This window comes from Cygnus atratus, chromosome 4 (assembly GCF_013377495.2).
Source record: "Cygnus atratus isolate AKBS03 ecotype Queensland, Australia chromosome 4, CAtr_DNAZoo_HiC_assembly, whole genome shotgun sequence".
Classification (NCBI taxonomy): Eukaryota; Metazoa; Chordata; class Aves; order Anseriformes; family Anatidae; genus Cygnus; species Cygnus atratus.
Window position 1 is genome coordinate 29,781,635 of NC_066365.1, and position 19,023 is coordinate 29,800,657.

Genomic DNA, 19,023 nt, shown 5'->3' on the forward strand with positions numbered 1-19,023 from the left:
TAATTCAACGTTACACAAAGTGCCCAGAAAAGTTGACACATGCAAACAGTTCACATACCTCAAAGTTGACAAGAGGAAATTATTTCCCTAACAATACACCTTTAGTATTACCAAAGGCCAAACTTGCAGATAAAATACGTGAAAATGTACTTTCACTCTATTAACATCATAACCAACGACATTTCTCTAGATCGTTGAAATTTACCCAACAAGCATTAACCACAGACTAGCTGAGATTACTTCCACCCATGCACACCACACAAAGGTAATACTCTCTGTAACTTCCCCTTACAGCACTAGAGATTCCAGTGATGAAAAGAGAGTATTTATATGAGTCCTATATCCCCCAATCCTTTTAAACTAGCTTATCATTGCTTTAAGCATGGAACATTTCTAGAGTAATGTTATAAACAATTAAATCTATACAGAGGATATTTTTTATTATCTAAAAATATATTTATTGTATATAAATCTTTTTTCCCCCAATAAATTAAACTTGGAAACAATGCCTGTCAAACATTTTAAAGTTAAGTGAGATATAGCTGATAAAGGCTTTAGCAGCGACATTTTAAACCAGTATCCTATACTACTGAAAATAATGAAACAATCTAACATCTGAAAAAAAAAAAACTACAGATTTGACATTGAATTGTGTTTAACATGAACTTTTATTACTGGGGAGGCTACCGGGTGACCTTTATTACTTGAAATACCTTTTTCAGTAAAAACTCCAATGGATCATTTTCCATACTTCTCCCTACCCACATTTTACAACATGCGTTCTTTACTTTCACACCATACAGAATACCAAATCAACATGATCCTGCCTTTAAAACTGTTTACATGCTATACGTACGTAAGACCATTCCTCTAGGAACTCCTCCTTTCAGCTTCTCAAATGTTTCTGGTGGGGACACACAACGTTTCACTCACTCTCATTCAGCAGTACACATACCAACAGCAGCGTAACTACATGAAGAAAAACTCCACACCAATAGTTTGCCCACATCACTTGGCAATGTCCCTTTAATATTAATACACAGAGAAGTAAAATTTTTTCATAAATTTGTTCAAGTATGTGGAACATGTAAAATGCATAAGAATCAACATGGACTTCATTAATGTTATATTTATTTATTTTCCAGCTTCATACAAACTGGATGTAGAAGCATAAACATAGTACATTTCTACCATTTTCAACAAAAATATAACCAATATGTACAATTATTGTATTAAAAATACAAAAGGGATACAGACTCCACCAATGTCTTTCTAAAAGACATACAGGTACAAGTAGTATCAAAAGTATGAGGAAATCACCAGTTAATTGTACATTCTGCACTTGACATCACAGAGCGAACTGAGATTAGCAGTCCTATGGTCTACAATTACTTAATGCTTATATAACATTTGTGCAACTTGTGATAGAGCTAGGATTCTGTATTTCTATATGCACATGAGGTCCATAGCCTTGAGAATAAAACTGGCAAATAATGCATATTATATGTAAAATTACAAATGCATAATTGACAATGTGATATATAAGCAAATAGACACAAGCTATGATTACAGGAGAGAGAATTAAATAAAGCACTGACATTTGCTTGATACAGTGAAAAAACACTGCAATTTGATCTTTAAAAGTTGAAGCTATTTACGTTTATCTACTGATCAATATGATCAGCTGAGTTCAATGGAAAAAAAAAATCCAAGACCAGCAGTTCCTCACATTTGAGTACTACTCGGATTGGCAGCCTTCACTTCTCCGGAGTCTGTGCAAAAACAACACAAAAATAGAGGGGAGGGTCATTTCAGTCAATATAGGGTTAATAGCAGCTGTGAGCAGGTGGTTGCTACACATTGGCCTTCTCTACACATGCAGTGTTCCACAAAGCCATTAACAGTTGTGACTATTTCTGCATTGCAAAGGCTGACATATCTAAACGGGTTATTTTTCTTTACTTAAAGGCTTGTTTATCCCCTAATGCCAAAGTCAAGGTGGAGGTTATTAAATCAGTATTAACAGCTGACAGGAGCTGTGACATCCCAGCTTGCCTTCACTGCAATGTTATCCAGTTAATTTCTCTTTCAATATAACTACTATATAGTAAAAAAAATAAAATAAAAATAATATATAACTTAAAGGTGGGGTTGCCGTCTGTCTCGTTAGAATGGGACGCTGTTTAGAGCATGCCGTCCTGTATTCCACAAGGCACAGGTATGGGAGACACAGCATCCTCTGGTCCTTCACTGGGTAGGTAGGTGCACGCGCGCGGTGCTGCACTGACACTAGACCTGGCTGCTGGTGCCGTTCCTGCTAACGGGCACACATTTTGGAGGTCCCAGGGTGGGGCACGCTATGGGTGAAGCGAGATGGTCGGGAAAGGCCGTGTCCTGCAACCTCTGCCTTCCCTTCTGCCCTGCTCGGCCACGTGATAGCAATATCCTGTCCGGGAGCTCAGGCTGGCAACCCTACTTACAGGTACGAAATAATACTGTAGTTACTATGCAGACGCAGTATTTGATTTCAGAACACAAACATACAAAATTGTAACAAAGGCATTGTAAACAAGCAAATAAGCACTGCCTCCTTGAAGGATTTCAATGCGTTTTCTCTTTGTAGGTTAAAGGCCAAATGTAAATTGACAACTAGCTTATCCCGTTATCCCAACGAGACTAAGTGCTAGGGTTGCGATTAAAATCGAAAAGGAAGATTTAAAAACCCTTCCAGGCATTGGGAAGTGCAGCCAGAGTTATCATCCTGATGTGATGATCTTGGAATTTGGAATGATACTGTGTGATGTGGCAGACAGCGACAGTGGTAGCTTGGAGATTGCTGCACTGTGCATTTCAAGCAACACAGTTTGAAAAGTGCCAGGGCGATTTCTTCACAGTATTTCACATGCAAGGGGAGAGGGGACAGAGGGGAGGGGCGGAGGAAGAAGCCCCATGCTGCTTTAAGGCAGGGAAGGAGGCAAACAGGTCCACCATCCTTTAACTATAGTTCCAAGGCTCCTATTCTAGGGACGTCTTCTTGTGCTCTCCTTTAAGGTGGCTCACTCTGGATCCAGAAAAGCCCCAAGTCTTACACAGCAGAGACTTGTTCATCTTCTGCAAACACAATAGGATAGGGGAAAATATCATTTAGTTCACGCAGAACAAGACTGCTACTGAATGAAACAACCTGCACTACGTTCACGCGCTTTCCATTCCTTTCGTTTAGGTATATATTTAAAAACAAATCTAAATAACTTTACATTTCAGGTCTCATGAAAAGTACCTCTTTGAAATTCTGTTCTCAAAAAAAGTGAGACAATCGCTCTAACTGAGCTAGGTGCAGTTCCTCAGCCTGAGAACACAACAGCTACCCCTAGATATCTAACAGCTTCAAAAAGCTGTCCATATATTTTTCCCTGGAAATATCTGCCAGAAATTACTATTTTCTACTGATTTATTTAAATTAAGATTGCATAAAATTGAGCACAGCTTTAGTTGTTACTGATAAAAAAAACAATTAAAATTCCCAAACTACCATGGGAACTCAAAGTTTGAGGTAATTCTGTTAAAGAAGCCTCATCTTTTTCATCATGTTCAACTGGAGTTCATCCTGCACATAAAGCTTTAGTAACTAAGCAGTTAGGGAGGGAAGGGGAAGGTTAGCCTTCCTACCATTAAGCAAAACAAAGCACCAAAGATTCACACACGTCATTTGGGCACTACCCTTCCTAAATTGTGAGCATCTAGCTCTGAAGATGTAATCCAGCTACACTCACACTCCACAGAAAAACAGAAAGGTTATGTCTGCATAGTCTTTGTATCGCAATAGCCGAGCTAAAGCATAAAGATACAAACACACTTTGGCAAGCGAGATAGCAAAATCATAGTGGGCTGGTTACGTGAAGCAGTTGACATGGAATACCCAGTGTCCACAACTGTAAGAGTTTCAGCTAGAGTGCTGAGTGACTATCCATCTAAACCTGACCAAGGACACTCTCTGGGGCAGGTATTTCTGTAGACCAGAATAAGTCCTTTGACTATTAAATGCACAGCTAGTGCCAAACATTATTTACTTTTATGGCAACCAGGATTTTACCTGGAACATAGGCGCCTCCAGAGAAGTTGTCTAAGTCAACTGCTTGGCTGTCCAAGAAGATTCAGGTGGACCTACATTCCAAATTTTAAATGTTTTAGATGAACTCAATTTCTCCCCTTCCAAAAGTAAACAAACAGCAAGGTTTGAAAGATGGAAGAGCTCAAATTATGGCAAGAATTTCTACTGTGTAACCTGCTTTGTGTCTGTGAAAAGATTGAACATTTCTACATGCAGCACATTCAAAATCTAACAATTAAAAATTTACCATCTTCCTCTGTGGAAAACCCTTGAGACTGACAGTGAGCAAGACGTGGATCTGACTCATTTGGTTTGTGCCACTGAGGTTTGTTCACAGGCCTACTAGTTGAATGGCCATGCGACTGCTGCTGTTGAGCTGATGTCCCATGGGTCTCACATGTCCGTGCCACCATTCTAGACCTCTGAAGTGCTATATTGTAATCTGGAGGCTTTCTGGTTGGATGGGAAACACCTTCTGCAAACTCAGCAATAGGTATTCCTACATAACCAGGAGGAGTTGGAGGTGGTTCCCGATACCGACCCTCTTTTCGTGCTGCAGGAAAAAAAAAAAAAGCAAACATTATTTTAAGAGATAATAAGAAAACTGCTTAAAGAAAAATAAACAGTGAGAGTTAAACAGCAACATACTCAAGTTCACAGGAAGAAAAATCCTGAAGAAGGATAAAAGTTAAATACTCTACAATAGATAATGAGATCTTGAGAAGTAAACCACACAAGAAAGCATAGAACATACAACATACACAGGATATAGATATCCTTCCAGTAGTGAAGTATTAGTTCAATAAAATTCACTAAATTACAAGAGGAGTTCGCTCAAACTTGGCAGCTGAAGCTGTTCCACCAATTACATCAAATAAGACATCCACTGGTCACAGAGACCAGTGATGTAAACAACTCAAGGAGTCCACACAAGTGGCAGCCATCAGGAACACTGGCAGCTCCCCAAATGCATGACTATATTAATCCTGAAGATTGGCTTTGTCCCTAAATGTCTTGTTTTTAGCATCTTGCAGGGAAAAAAAAAAAAAAAAAAAAAGGACAAGGACCTGACATTACTTCTTCATAACAATCTTCCTAAATGAGACATAAGCTACAGTTTCAAGAGATAATAGAAATGGATGTCCTTCTCATGCTTTCGCTGTCCACTGTTCATACGGTTGTAATCTCTGCAAAATTAAAGCTTCAGAGCATTCCCATAAGAACAATGATTGAATAACATTTTGCACAGGAGAAGAGGAGAACATCAATTAGTTTGTGGATCTCACTGAGGCTTACGTTTACCTGAATAAGACTTAACTCTGCGCATGCTTATAAGTTCACTCTTGCAAAGAATTTCAAGGGAGGAAAGAGCGATTAAGAATTTTAAACACCTTTAGGAACAGAGCAGATAGACATTGGTTTTTATGACTCTGTATTTTGGAACTTATATATTTAAACCAATTAATTTGGACTTTAATCCTGAAGACTTTTAGTGGGTCTAGCTCTTTAACATGATCACTTAACTTCCAGTACAAAGGCAAACACAGCAGGAAAAAAACGCTAGCACAGCAAATTTACTTTCCCTGGCTTGTCACATCCTATATTCTTGCACAAGTGATGAGGACAATATCACCCTGCATTATGCAGTATGAAATTGACTGAAAGGGCACTACAAGCTTAAAACTGACTGGTGCTATCGGGCTGGTGGGATTTTACAGATAAAAAAATGCCTTGTTATTAGCAAAAACAAATGGAAATCCAAATGGAATCCAAATATATTTCTTGAACAAATTCTTTTAACCAAGCAAAGTAACATGAAAAATTCTGAGAAATTTTATTCAAAGAGATTTCTGAAAAGCAATTTTGATACAGAAGAAATTCTGTAGGAAATAAAAATCCGTTGAAGTATAGCAAGAGATCAGTGATACCCAGAGCAACATTTACAGGATAGTGAATAGTACTGAAGTGCATGGAAGCATGAAGCTGCCATTTTCAGATTCGCTTTCACATTCTCTGAAGTCTAAAAATGTAGTGCTAAGCACTGCCTTGAGAGGCAAGTTTGGAAGCATGCTTGTTCCACATTCTGGTAGAAACCAAGTGCATCAAAGGGTAAAATTAGAGACTGTCACAAATCAGAACCTCGAGTACTGAACTGAAGATCTTCCTTCTCTTCATAGTTCAGGGATTCAGATCTGCACCCAAGCTTTGAGGCAATGGGCCATTGCTAAGCAATATACTTTGGCTGAAAATGGAAAAGCAGTTTATCACAGTGGTCTCAGCGTGACCTTAATCTGGCAGACTTTTTCATCTATGTCGTGGTAAAATGGCTTTTAGATCGTTCTTCATATTAAGGTGAGGAAAGGCACCCACAGCAAAGGGGAAGGAAAGGAATGAAAGAAGCAAAAAAAAAAAAAAAAAAACAAGCCTGCAGAGGTCTCAGATGGCCCAAGGATATCTGGGATGTGTAGAAGGAACAATATGAGAAAAGTGTGAAACACTGCCAAAGCCCCCTTTATATTAATTTATACCTTATCTGATCTTTACTTTGTTGAGTGTATAAATGCATTTCAGCATCTAATTTCTTCGGAACCTCTTAAGTTTCATCAGCCTAAAGAAACATCTCAGCTGGTATTTAAGCACAAAGTGACCCCATTTTCAGAAGTAAGGAACATTCAGAAGTCAGGAATCATCAGACAAGTCATACAAATGTATAAAGGAAAACACTTCTAAAAAAAAATAAATCAGGCCACATTTATAAAGATATCTAAATATAGAATACAGAGCCTTACTGCGAAGCGTAATTCTCATTTCAGAACAGACACCTAAATACATCAACTTTCTCAAAACACTGTCCAGCAGTTGAGCTAGTTTTTTTGATGTATGGCAGGCTCTCTTGAAACACAAAGGAGCTGCAAGAACTGAGAATTAACAATAAGTGATATTTTCTCCAGCAATAAAAGCACAGTTAAAGGGCAAAATTTGAGACAAACTACAAAATGTTTAGTTTTGCTTTACAATCATACCAGACAAAAGAAAAACAGTTTTAGAACAATACTAAGTACTATCGACAAATGAATTAAAGTAATTCGTGGCAAACAAAATTGAACTTACCAATAAGCCCCTTTGTACTGCTGGATGATGCCGGTATGTGTGTGGACATGGGAGCTGGTTTTGGCTCCTCTGCTGGTACAGACGTTATGCTACTGGTTTCAGCTTCAATGGAAACATCCTTCCCACCCCTCCGCTTTATGGTACCTGTGTCACCTTCTGAGTCCTCTCCCCAGTAGCCTGTTGAGGATGCCCAGCTTGCTCTGGACTGTGCTTGATCAAGGCCCTCCCTACCTTGACTTTGCCTGCCATACTTTGTGCCATGATCGGGGAACATCAGTTGGTCCATATGACTGCCTGAGGCCCACAGTCCTGCCCCATCGCCTGAATTATCAAAATGAGCGTGTCCAAAAGGCAGCGTCTCCCAGCTTCTCTGGTGCTGTATTGTTTGTATGTTGTCATGAGAACCACTCGAGCAAGAAGTCCAGCTACCACGGCCACTGTCAGCTGCATCGAGCGAAGCTCTGTCCCCCTGATCCTGTGACAGTTCTTCTGTACTAGGAGAAGACAGCACAGTTGCTCCAGCATACAGGCCTCTGTTCTCTGACAGCGGTGCATAAGAGCTAGAGGCACATTGAAGAGAAAAAAAATCCAGTGTTGAAAGTGGAGCTCACTTGCAAAACACAAAGAATCTGACAATCAACAAAAAAGCGAGCATATTGGAGGTTTTGATGCAATTTATATTCTATTTGCTTTAAAGACTAATTCAATTTTGAGCATAGAAAACTTTCCCTTCAAGCTCATCCTTAATAAAACCAAAAAGAATAATTACTGGACAGCTATCCTGATGAAACTTAACGCTTCAGTGGGGCTATTTCAAAAGGTAAAATCATTAACTTTGCAGCAGCCCTTTTAAGGCAAGCAAACAGCACTGATAGATAGGTTCCTAGTGCTTTTCTAGACAAGCAAAGCAAAGGATCAGAAGTCAGAAACAGAGCCTTAGCAGGAGGTGGCTGCAATTCAGGTTTAGGCTTCTGCTTTTCACATCCTTTGCTGCTTAGGAAACTCCAAATGCCAACTTTACAGTATTTCTTGCAAAGCAAATTTATTTTAGCATTAGTTTTGGAAACACGTTACTTCCTAGAACAAGTATGCTCTCCGTAGCCTTTCAGTGATGGAGTAAGCCTGACACTATCAACTTGCACAGCAGCAGCGAAACTGCCGAAGCGTCAGCTTTGTTTAGCAGCGATCAGGGCTCCTGGGATTTGTGGTTCCAGGGCAGCTTGCAACACAGACTGGGATCCTGGTCTTCCAAATATTTAAGACATCTGATTAAAGAGCTAGCATAGCCTGGGATTCCCAGAGCTGAAGTACGCCTGTTTTGGAACAGGCCTGCCATCCACAGACCCCACAGGACTAAAAGCCCTGAAACCATTCAGAGAACTGAAGCTTCCGAATAACTGCTCAGAAAAACAACTGGTGACTAAACCAGAGCCAGAGCTCCAATTATTTTCAGACCAAGACTCACTCACAGAGATTCAGAGAACTCCCCACAGCACTAGCTTACCCACCATTACAGAAGTTAATTACCTAGAAAATTACCTAGAAAACCAGCAGCCTAGTGTGAATTTTAGCTTCCAATTATTGTTGACTAGTAGAGAGATTTAGGGTAAAATGTTTGAGTTAGAAAAGTGCAGATTTATCTATAAAACAGACTGGAAAATTACTAGCTATTTCTGTTCTCAGCTTGAACCCTGAATAATTGTATCAATACTTTGTCATCTAATTCAGTTAATTCTTCACCTAAAAAAACAGACTAGAATACCAGTCTACCACAATGAGAAGACAGTCTACAGCAATACTAAACGCTCAGATAAGGTCTACTGGAAGTTAGGTCTTACTGCTGTAGACCTCATAACAAGCTCAGGAGGGCAAAACATTTTTTTTTTGTCAGAAAACATAGCATTATCACAAGATTCAGCATTTAAATAGCGGAATTTAAGAGCAGGTTAGAATATTTGAGAGAGACATATAGAAAAAAACATGCCACACACACTATATGCAAGTATAATGAAAGTAAGAATAAAGTTCGTACCCTAAGCTGTATTGATCAGGTTCAATCAAGATCCTTCTATCAATCCTTCCCACACCAAGATTTGTCTCCACAATGCTGACAGAATGCCTCTGTCTCCTCTCATCATGCAGGGAGACTGGCATGGAGTCAAAAGAGGAATTGCTGACAATACTGGATCTAGAAGAAATTTCGCTGTGACCAGAATCTGAAAAGTTATCCACTGTGCCACTGGGAGCCAAAGTATAGCCTGCAAAGGGAACATGATGTTAATCAGACTCTTAGAAGCCTGCTCAGCTATCTCCAGGCAGCTGACAATATTTACTACAGTAGCAGTAGTAAATCAGAAGTATGATAACATTTTATTTACAGAAGCAGCACTGCAAAAGAAAAAAACCAAGCAGCCTAACTTTATAATATTGTATGCTCTATTTCTTAATAAGAGGTTTAAGACTGTGGAAATATGAATTACTCATTTAGAAACTAGCTGCTCACCTTCTACTCTCTACTTTCCTCCCCAAAAATATTTTCAAATGCATTACATTTGTGTTCCTACATCATGAAATCTTACTTCTGATGAAAAAACAGCCTGTATTTAGACACTGCCACCAAGACTGGACCAGAAGTTGTTCACTGGACAAGATTAACGCTTAAATGTAATCCAGAAGACTTCATACGTGTTCCCCAACAATACAATTCAGAGATGAACAACAGATATAACATGAAGCATAGATGCCTGGGCTGACTGCTTATTACGTACCTTGGCTGAAGTGTTTTTTCAATGAAGTTTAAAAAAAATAATTCAAGGTTTTCAATCTTTCTTTGTGGTACTTGGCTAACGAATAATATTCCAAAAGACAATAATCATGTATTAACAAAATTATACCGTGATTTGGAGGTAGCATTAACACTGCCAAACTGCAATAAAATCTGCAAACTATGAAATGTCACATAGGCAAATTTAGCTGTTGTTTTAATGTTGGAAAAATTTGTGCTGAATGCTCTTAAAAGTTAAACATCATTAAACAATACACATCTACAAGCACCTGCAGTTTTCAATTTTTGCTTTTAGTCTATACTAAGTGTCCAGATGACTTCAAGTAATCTATCCCAATTCATGCTCACTGAGAATATGGAATTACTGCTGCCAAATTTTCTGAAAGAACATAGCATTAGCTTCATGTCACCACCAAGCTGAGGATTTTTTTTTGATTTAAATTTAAAATCACATTCATGATTTGCTTTTTTGAACAATAAAATATCTTTTCTCACTATGAGCCACAGACAGAATCCCAATTACTTTTTCAAGAAATGCACAGCACTGACCAAAGTTACCTAAATTCACTCTTTGCTGATAAAGCATTTGAGAGAAATCATGCTGAGATCTTACAAGGACGGAAGATGATAACCTAACTCTCCTCTACGTAACATCCTCCTCCACCTGACCTTAGTAAAGATCACTTCAATAGAGATTTGGGATAGGTATTTATTTTTATTTTCGTCTCATATTAATCTCTCCCCTTTTTAGATCTCAGGTCTTATCCAATTGGACCTATCCCAAAGGCCTATGGTGACTTGTTAGTTGTTACTGCTCTCACTTCCAAGAGAAAAGGAACTGGTTAAGTCCATTAATCTGGAGCCACAGGGTCTCAGCTGACAAGTGCTGCCACCTGCTAGGTTAAGTAAAGGGTTTAGCTATCCACTTGATAAGAAAGTAAAATAAAGTGATATACAAGGTTCAAATCCTTATCATCCCTGTGCAGTTTGTGGAAAGTTATTGCTACAGGAAAGTCTCCAAAACACTCATCTCTTTAGCAGTCTGAACTTTTATTATGGAGACTGAATCCCAATATATGTATTTTAACATAACGTATTATATAACTTAAACTCAACGTTAATCATTTTCTGAAAAGAGAATAAACTAGAAGTTGTCTGCAATACAGCTAGGCTATGATACTTCCCAACTGACTTTTTGTTTAAACAAAAAGAAAATTCTGTTTCTTCGATTTACTATCAGAACAAGCAAAATGAAAAAGCAAACAGGTTAAAAAAAACTTTTTGAACATCCTTAATTCATTTTTAAAATAACTGTGTGAAATCATTAAAACTGAACTTAATCAAGAAAGTTCCAATGTGCAATACTATTCCTCAAGTACAAATACACACTGTTTGAATAATTAGTTATGCTGCTTGTAAAATGTTATTTGTTAGTCATTTGTATCCCAAATACCTGAAGCCTGCTTACCGTCCATAGGTCACACCCCATCTAGATGCATAACACAATAAATAATTCTTTTAATAGGTTAATGAACTCAATGTTAGTATCTTGATACAGCAACTTGCATTTACTGCCAATTTGCATTCTACTGGCAGAAGACACTGACGATTGGAATATTTTTGTCAGAAGCAGCTGTAGAGTGACCTAATGCACCACCACCCTGTATCAGTTCAGGCTTTCTTTCCTGCCATTTGCTAACAAGTAGGACTTTCAGTTATTACACTGGTGCACTACCTCCTCCTCTCTTGCTGACCACATGTGACACAAGTAGGAGCACTAGTAATTCATCCTGACTATAAAAATCCTCTCCCAGGAGTGTCCAAAGTCTATGACCTTCAGGAAACAGAATGAGAAATGTTGCATGTCTAGTACCTTTCCTTGGAGAACTCTGGGGTGAGGTGGGAGGAGAAGACAGCTGTGAAGATGCACTTGATACTGTGTCTTCAGATTGTTTCTTGTGACGGTCCAGACTTCCTTCTTCAGATAATGAAAGAATTTTCTTTAAAGCTTGAGGGGAGTTAATGCCTTTAAGTAAGAATGAATGTAGGCAGATGTTAAGTCCAATATAAATACATCTTCCCATTTCACAATGCATTTATAGAGGGAACACCATATAGGAAAAAAACATTCTTTTCCCCTCTCCTCCTCCCCCTTTCATCATTTGTGAGTTTTTGACATCAGCTTAAATGAAACAAATTTTAAACCTACTCCTGTTCAAATATAGTGCTTTATTTTTGCGTTTTAGTGAAATCAGTGTTTTATTTTGGCCAACTAAAATAAATATTTTATGGCAGAAAACATAATCCAGAGTTGGTGTTTCACAATGCAATGCCTATACAATCTATAAATCAGGAATACATATAGTTGTGGTTACTGGCAAACTTGAACTAAAATGGTGAGAACATACAAGACCCTCAAATCTCACTGTTTAGTCAAGGTTTACATTGTACAAATTTTTCCATTCACAAAGCAGTCTAGAAGGGCAAAGAAAGCCAGAAAGATTAATAAGATTAGGCTTACAAAACAAGGCCATCCTGCAGTTGTCTTTCTCCCTTTAGAGAACTATTTCTGCACCAGCTTATTTTGGCAAACTAAAGAGTAACAACATCCTGAAGATGATGTATGATGTAAAGATCTAGGACATAAAGAATTGCTTTTTTGAGGCAACAACTACTTTTCTCTTCCCCTCCCTGGCATAGTCTTAAAAGTGAAGATGGAGCTTCTCTGACAGTTTTGCAAATTTTTGTGGTAGAGGTTATTTTAAAGCACTCCACAGATTTTGTCTTTGATCTGTTGGATCACAATATCAATAATTCACAGATCCTTCATCAGCATAACCCAGTCAGTTTTCAGAAACTTTCCCACCACAAGCAAAAATGCTTCAAAGTCCTTTTAACATTAAAATTTAATGGTAAAATCAAGAAGAACTAGATGAAGATTGAATTGTTTCTTGCCCATTTTGCCGCTTCTAATCTCTTCTCCAACAGTCTAAGCAGTGCACAAGTAAAATTAATAAAAGGTAAAATCAGACTTCATTTCTTGTTAAATTACCATCATATAAGGGAAAGGGAAGGGCTGGTTATACAATTTATACTTATTAAAAGCTTTTAAAAGTATTTGAAGTGGTACGTAGGAAGTTCTTAATGATTCACATGTTACATGCATATATTAGAACACACATTTGGAAGTTAAATCAGAAGGATGCTTTCCTAGCAGATTTCTTTCTTCCCATTTCCAAAGAAGAAAATTTTACATATACACTGCATGAAACTGGCATAACTTGCATACACTACTACTAGAAATAAATGTCTGTATCTGATTTGATTAAAAGTACTTCTCTGACATGAACAAATTAAACCAAACGCTTCTTTGTTTGACTTACCAAATGGTGGGAGGTCTTTGACGGGCACTTTCTTGCGAGAGGGATAAAGAGATACAGCAGGGACCTGCAATGCTTGGTTTACTTTATGTTGCTGCTGCTGCTGCACTTTCTGCTGGATTCCTGCCCGGGGAGCCACCGGTGATGTTTCGGATTTTCCAGATCGCTTGTCTCCTACATTCTTTGGCACTTTGCAAGAAATGGGAGAAAGCAAAGAATGACTACTAGCTACAAATATAGTGTGAGTTTCAACCTGAGAAACGTAAAGCCCTCCAATTAATAATTAAAATGTGCTCATATTACTGAATTAATGAATTTATCTTAGATGTATCTTAGATGTATCTTAGATGTATCTTAGATGTATCTTAGATGTATCTTAGATGTATCTTAGATGTATCTTAGATGTATCTTAGATGTATCTTAGATGTATCTTAGATGTATCTTAGATGTATCTTAGATGTATCTTAGATGTATCTTAGATGTATCTTAGATGTATCTTAGATGTATCTTAGATGTATCTTAGATGTATCTTAGATGTATCTTAGATGTATCTTAGATGTATCTTAGATGTATCTTAGATGTATCTTGAGAGAACCAAAGAGGAGGAAAAGAGAGGGAGATTTAACTCCATTTAAAATATGTACTTTATCAAAGATTGTACATATTTTAACATATGTAACTTTCTCAAAATAAAACTCTTATACAATGACTATTGATGTAGTTATCAAAAATGTGACCAGAAGTTAAGCTGAGCTATTATAAGGATGACAATTTGTTTAGGATAAGCACAATTGCTGTTATAAAATTAGGGTATATAATCACATTATAATTAGCAATTTTTTTGCTACCCTGAAGCAAGGACAGAAGATACAGTATTCTCTCAAATTAAAGTGCAACTGACTTCCAGCTGCCACCAGGTACAGTCCTTCATGATGTCTCATAGACATCATTTTCAATGGTAATATTGTCTAGTTACCATTCCCAATGATTTCCTTGCAGAAGAAACAGAAGTATATTTAACAGCCTCCTTACAACCCATGCCAAATGTCAATGCTCACATGTGTTGGTGGCTGGCTCACACTGCAGAGATAGAGTCTGGAGGCTCTCTTCATCCATTTCCAGATCCAAGTTTGAGAGATACTGCTTTACTTTCCGTGCCATCTGAGCATCTTCATACAGTTTTTTAGCATTAAGGAAAGAACTGCGACGGACACGCTTTTTATGACCCCCTGTTTGTGCAACATCCAGCACAGCTGCATTCGTACTGCCCTGGCTGAGAGACCTGGAGCAAAGGAATGGGGGAGAAAGAAAGGAAAAGCGTGACTTAGTCCAAACACATTATCGCTTAACAAACATGAAACATGCAAAAGATTGCATGAATGTCAGTCTATGGTCAAAGCTCACATGCCTCATTCCAGTAAGTCAAACAGCTATAACAGATAGAAGGATGAGGGTCAGGAAATCTTTTTACTTGGTTACAGGCACTATTTAAATTACGTAAATATTTTAACCTGTTCTGCTCCAACTAGGCAGTATCACTTCACACACTGAGAAAAGCATTCAAGCTAGTTCTCTCACATAAGCCAGTTACTCAGAAGATTGGAGCATTAGGAAAAGCTCATGCAGCAAGGCAATGCTGACAGAAGACTGTAGCTGAGGTTCATATTTAAATACATATAACAGAAGGCATTTTGAAAGCTCCCTAAATACTTCTAAAATCAAACCATATACAAAACACATAGCCCAGCTTCATGGAATAAAACTTCCTTGAAACTTCATACATTGAAATAGCTTTTTGGTAAATAAAATGATCAGCTAGTTCATGATGAAATAAAAGTCATGCACATTTTCATGTATGTATGTCTATATGAAAACTATGCACTGTTCCTGAATTGTTAAGTGTAAAAATGATGGCTACATTGTAATGCGAAAAAAGTTAGTTTAGCAGATTTGTGAGTTTTAGCATTTGTACTTGTGCTAAGTGCTTATTAGGCATAAGAAAATCAACAGCAATTTTTCAGCTGTTGCAAACTTGCAATTCTATAATTTCCCTTCTAGTGAAAGTCATTTTCTTTGGCAATTGAAATTGTAAGTGTGGGGGGGAGAACACCACACTGATATCTACAATCACTTATAAATATTCTAGTTTTTGTGTTTTAATCTCAAAAGCAAAAGCAATCCTGGCCTAAAACATATCATCAGTTAAAAAAAAAAAAAGTGGGTTAATGAAAGAAAAAATGTCAAAGCACCAGAAAATTAAAGATAGCAAGTAGGAAACAATGCAAATGATAAGGGAAGAAAATGATAAGGGCTGTGTGTTGTCTCCAACCACTTACCCCAAACTCCTCCACTTCTTCTTCCTGCAAGTGAGAGCCAGGAAGAGTAAAGCATGGGTTTAAGAGACAGAGAAAGATCACAAGCTCAGAAAGAAAAAGACCAGACCCAAGGACAAGCAGTTCTGGAAGCCCACAAACATTAAAAAGAGCCTTGACTTGGGCAGTCAGATATTATAAACTCTTCTAGTTCAAATTAAGAAAAAGAATATGCAATAGGCTGATCTAACATGAAGCCAAAGATCATTCACTCCACATTTTCTAACAACACTAGCTTAAACTATTTCAGATACAGTCCCATTTCTATTTAATCAAAACAATAAGGCTTTCACACATTGACATTTCAAACAGACTAATACATGTGTTCAGGAGAGTATCTTCCTCTCCCTTCCAGTGTTGGAAGCTCTTATTATTATTATTTTATATATATATAAAATAACTAGCAGCTAAGAAATAATATAAAACATTTATTTATATGTATATATTCGTAAACACAGAATTCAGTTATTTCTCCAGTTTTAGACCTGGCTTTGATATATACAATACACAATCTTGGTAATTTGTTAACAAGAAAAAAACTCCTCATAGTAATCCAATTCAGCACGAAAGAGGTAGAGGCCAACCACGAAACTGAAAAACTTTCTGTGCATACAGAGCTCACTGAACTACCACTGAGGGCCTGCTGATAGGAAAATAACTAATATAATTTTTCTTCCAAGTACATCGAGGGGCATTTGAAAAGCACCTTTTTCACCTAGCTTTCCCTCAGTTGAGAAAAGCTCTGCCTTACACAACAAACTTACCTAGTTCTAAACATTAAAGCAGGATCCATGTTAACAGATGCCATGCGACCAACATGGCGTATTTCCTTCGCAATCATTCTCAGCTTCTCAAAGTTGACCAAGCCCTCCACTTTTGAATCATTTCCTAGAATCAACAACAATTAAGATCATCGTTTATTACGTAGCAAAGTTGGTTCTCCTTAGCCAGTAAAAGATGATGTACTTCTGCTTTTACCTTCATGAAGGAATGTAAGGTCTTTTTTGATAACAGGAAACAAGGGAATAATAGGGGGCTGCAGGTTTTGGCTGTTAAGGACATTACGATATTTTGCCATATTCCTAGATGGATCAAACAAGTCCTGTAGATCTTGAAACAGTTTTTCGTACTTGCTTGGAAGCTTTTCCCAAGTAGTTCGGAGCCTTGCAACTGGTGCCAAATTCAGGCCACTTGAAACAACAAAAAAAAGTACAAGAAGTTCAAGAGGAATAGAAAGAAAAAAATAAATCCTAGAAAAGGCCATGTTGAATTTTGTATGGGAAAAATACCATCTATCTAGAATAGTATAGCACAGCAATGTTAATAAAATAACAGAACTGAAAACTTCCTTTTGCCAGCATGTATTACAGAGCAATTAATTTCATTTTTATAAAAGCTATAAAAACTGAAGGTATCTGTATGATGTAATCAAAAGCAGATAAAAGTTACACTTGTACAAATTCTCTACAAGATTTAATTACCTGCACTTATTCTAACTACTCTGGAATAGCATCTGAATTGGATAACAATATCATAATACAGAAGTACCTCAGACTGGCAGAAAGAAAAAAATCTACCTACATCCTATTTAGATGGTGATAGCACAGTGACCCAACTTCTTGCTGCAATAATCCATCCGACTTTGTTGTATCTAGATCAAATTGTTATAACAGACTCTGTATATGAGGCTATTCTAAAGCTGTAGCTGCTACAAAAATGTTTTCCCCTCCCTTAATGACATCAGCAAAGGGTGTATATTACACAGCGGCTAGCCTGTCTTGATACTCATTTCTAACTATCAAGAAGCTTGCTATCTAGAACCTCCCCCTCATTCAAGTTCTTGCTAGTAGGCAGGCTGCTTATTTGTTACTAACACCTGCTGAAATAACTGAGTTAAATCTTTAGATTTTTATGTCTGGCAGATGCTGACTGATTATTAACATGCATCCTTGACTTTGGAGCTTGCCATGTTTCGTTGGATAGTATTCAAGCCCAATGATCTTCAAAACAAGTGTCACGGTCAGTCTGTTGATTCAATGTGGCATGGGCTTTTGCCAGACACTCATAAAATCATCATTTATAATGCAGCTTGCCCAAGCTTTTTCGTAGGAGGCAGTATTTAATTTTTTAGGTTTCTTTTTCCTGCATAACCTGGGAGACTCCAAAGGAAGGGAGAATGTTTTACAAATGCGTAAAACCACAAACATTAGAATTTCTTGCCTTTTTTTTATTTTACTACAGTACTACTAAGAAAGGTTTCTGTTTGAGATTTTCAGTAGTTTTTTTGTTCTTATTAAAAGATCTTTATTTGCAGCTTATCATGTAGCATTGTGATCTGTTATTGACTATTATTCAGAGTTTCATCCAAGAAACTGCTGATACAAAGAAAACCACAGTTAACATATCATGTCTCAATGAATTCAAGATACTGGGAACTATAAAACGAGCTTCCTTTTGGAAAATAACCCATTCATTTATGATAACGTTATCATTCTTCTTCATATACCTGATTTTTTTTGGTCTTTGTTTTTAGGTAAGTGTAGTAGTTTCTCTACTGTCATGTTGACAGTGTCTCTAGCCTCACTGTCTTGAGCAGTAAGTACAAAAACAGTAGCATTCCTAATAATATTTTAGCAAACATTTCCATGTCAAGTTCAGATTTCTGGAAAATACTTTCCTTATTGCATTGTCAAGTGCTGAGGTTAGCAGTATGAATTAGTTTACTCTGTTTAATACATTTTTTAAAAACTGACATAAATAAAGCTTTGGTTTTTATTTAGAATTACAACTATTAAGGTGCAATACCTAATGATAGCAAACATTGAGTTGAAGTTCTTGCATTCTCTGCAGTGTAGTGCTATCTTAATGAAATGCTTGATGATTTTCATCCTTTTCAGCTGGTTGGTTTCTCTTAGAATCTCAGAAGCTACCCAGAACGTTTCTTGATTTATTACTTCTTCAAACTTCTTTAGATTAGTGCAACCTGTTTTTGATTTCAGTTTAAACAAGTCATCTATGTATTCTGTGGGTTCAATGTTACGGAATAGCTCAAAGTTTCTCATGGAGAGCTGAGTAGCCACCTCAACAGTACTGAGCTGTAGTAGGGAAATTTGACTCTCTCTTAGTAACTCTTGAGCATCTTCATCTGAACAAAGGGTTTCTGTTTCCATGTTGTTCTTCAGGTAATACCTATAAAAACAAAATTCCAAAACAGACTTGATCGAATATACTCAAATACTAGTGAAAATTAATGACCAGTTAGCA

At 37.3% G+C, this 19,023-nt stretch overlaps 1 protein-coding gene across 5 annotated transcripts in view; it reads right to left on the reverse strand.

The window, feature by feature from the left end:
* Window positions 1-896: 896 nt before the first annotated feature.
* Window positions 897-19,023, reverse strand: part of RAPGEF2 (Rap guanine nucleotide exchange factor 2) — a 183,401-nt gene continuing 165,274 nt past the window's right edge. The window contains exons 14-25 of one of the 5 annotated variants that reach the window (XM_035546927.2): window positions 18,565-18,948; window positions 16,738-16,949; window positions 16,524-16,647; window positions 15,724-15,747; window positions 14,446-14,669; window positions 13,391-13,576; window positions 11,881-12,033; window positions 9,255-9,480; window positions 7,223-7,782; window positions 4,359-4,664; window positions 4,094-4,164; window positions 897-3,111 (exon numbers count right to left, since the gene is read on the reverse strand). In XM_035546927.2, coding sequence (XP_035402820.1) covers window positions 4,124-4,164; window positions 4,359-4,664; window positions 7,223-7,782; window positions 9,255-9,480; window positions 11,881-12,033; window positions 13,391-13,576; window positions 14,446-14,669; window positions 15,724-15,747; window positions 16,524-16,647; window positions 16,738-16,949; window positions 18,565-18,948 — 2,440 coding nt within the window. In that variant the 3' untranslated portion in view covers window positions 897-3,111; window positions 4,094-4,123. The remainder of the gene's footprint in view (window positions 3,112-4,093; window positions 4,165-4,358; window positions 4,665-7,222; window positions 7,783-9,254; window positions 9,481-11,880; window positions 12,034-13,390; window positions 13,577-14,445; window positions 14,670-15,723; window positions 15,748-16,523; window positions 16,648-16,737; window positions 16,950-18,564; window positions 18,949-19,023) is intronic. The other 4 variants (XM_035546900.2, XM_035546936.2, XM_035546916.2 and 1 more) reach the window with 4 other exon arrangements.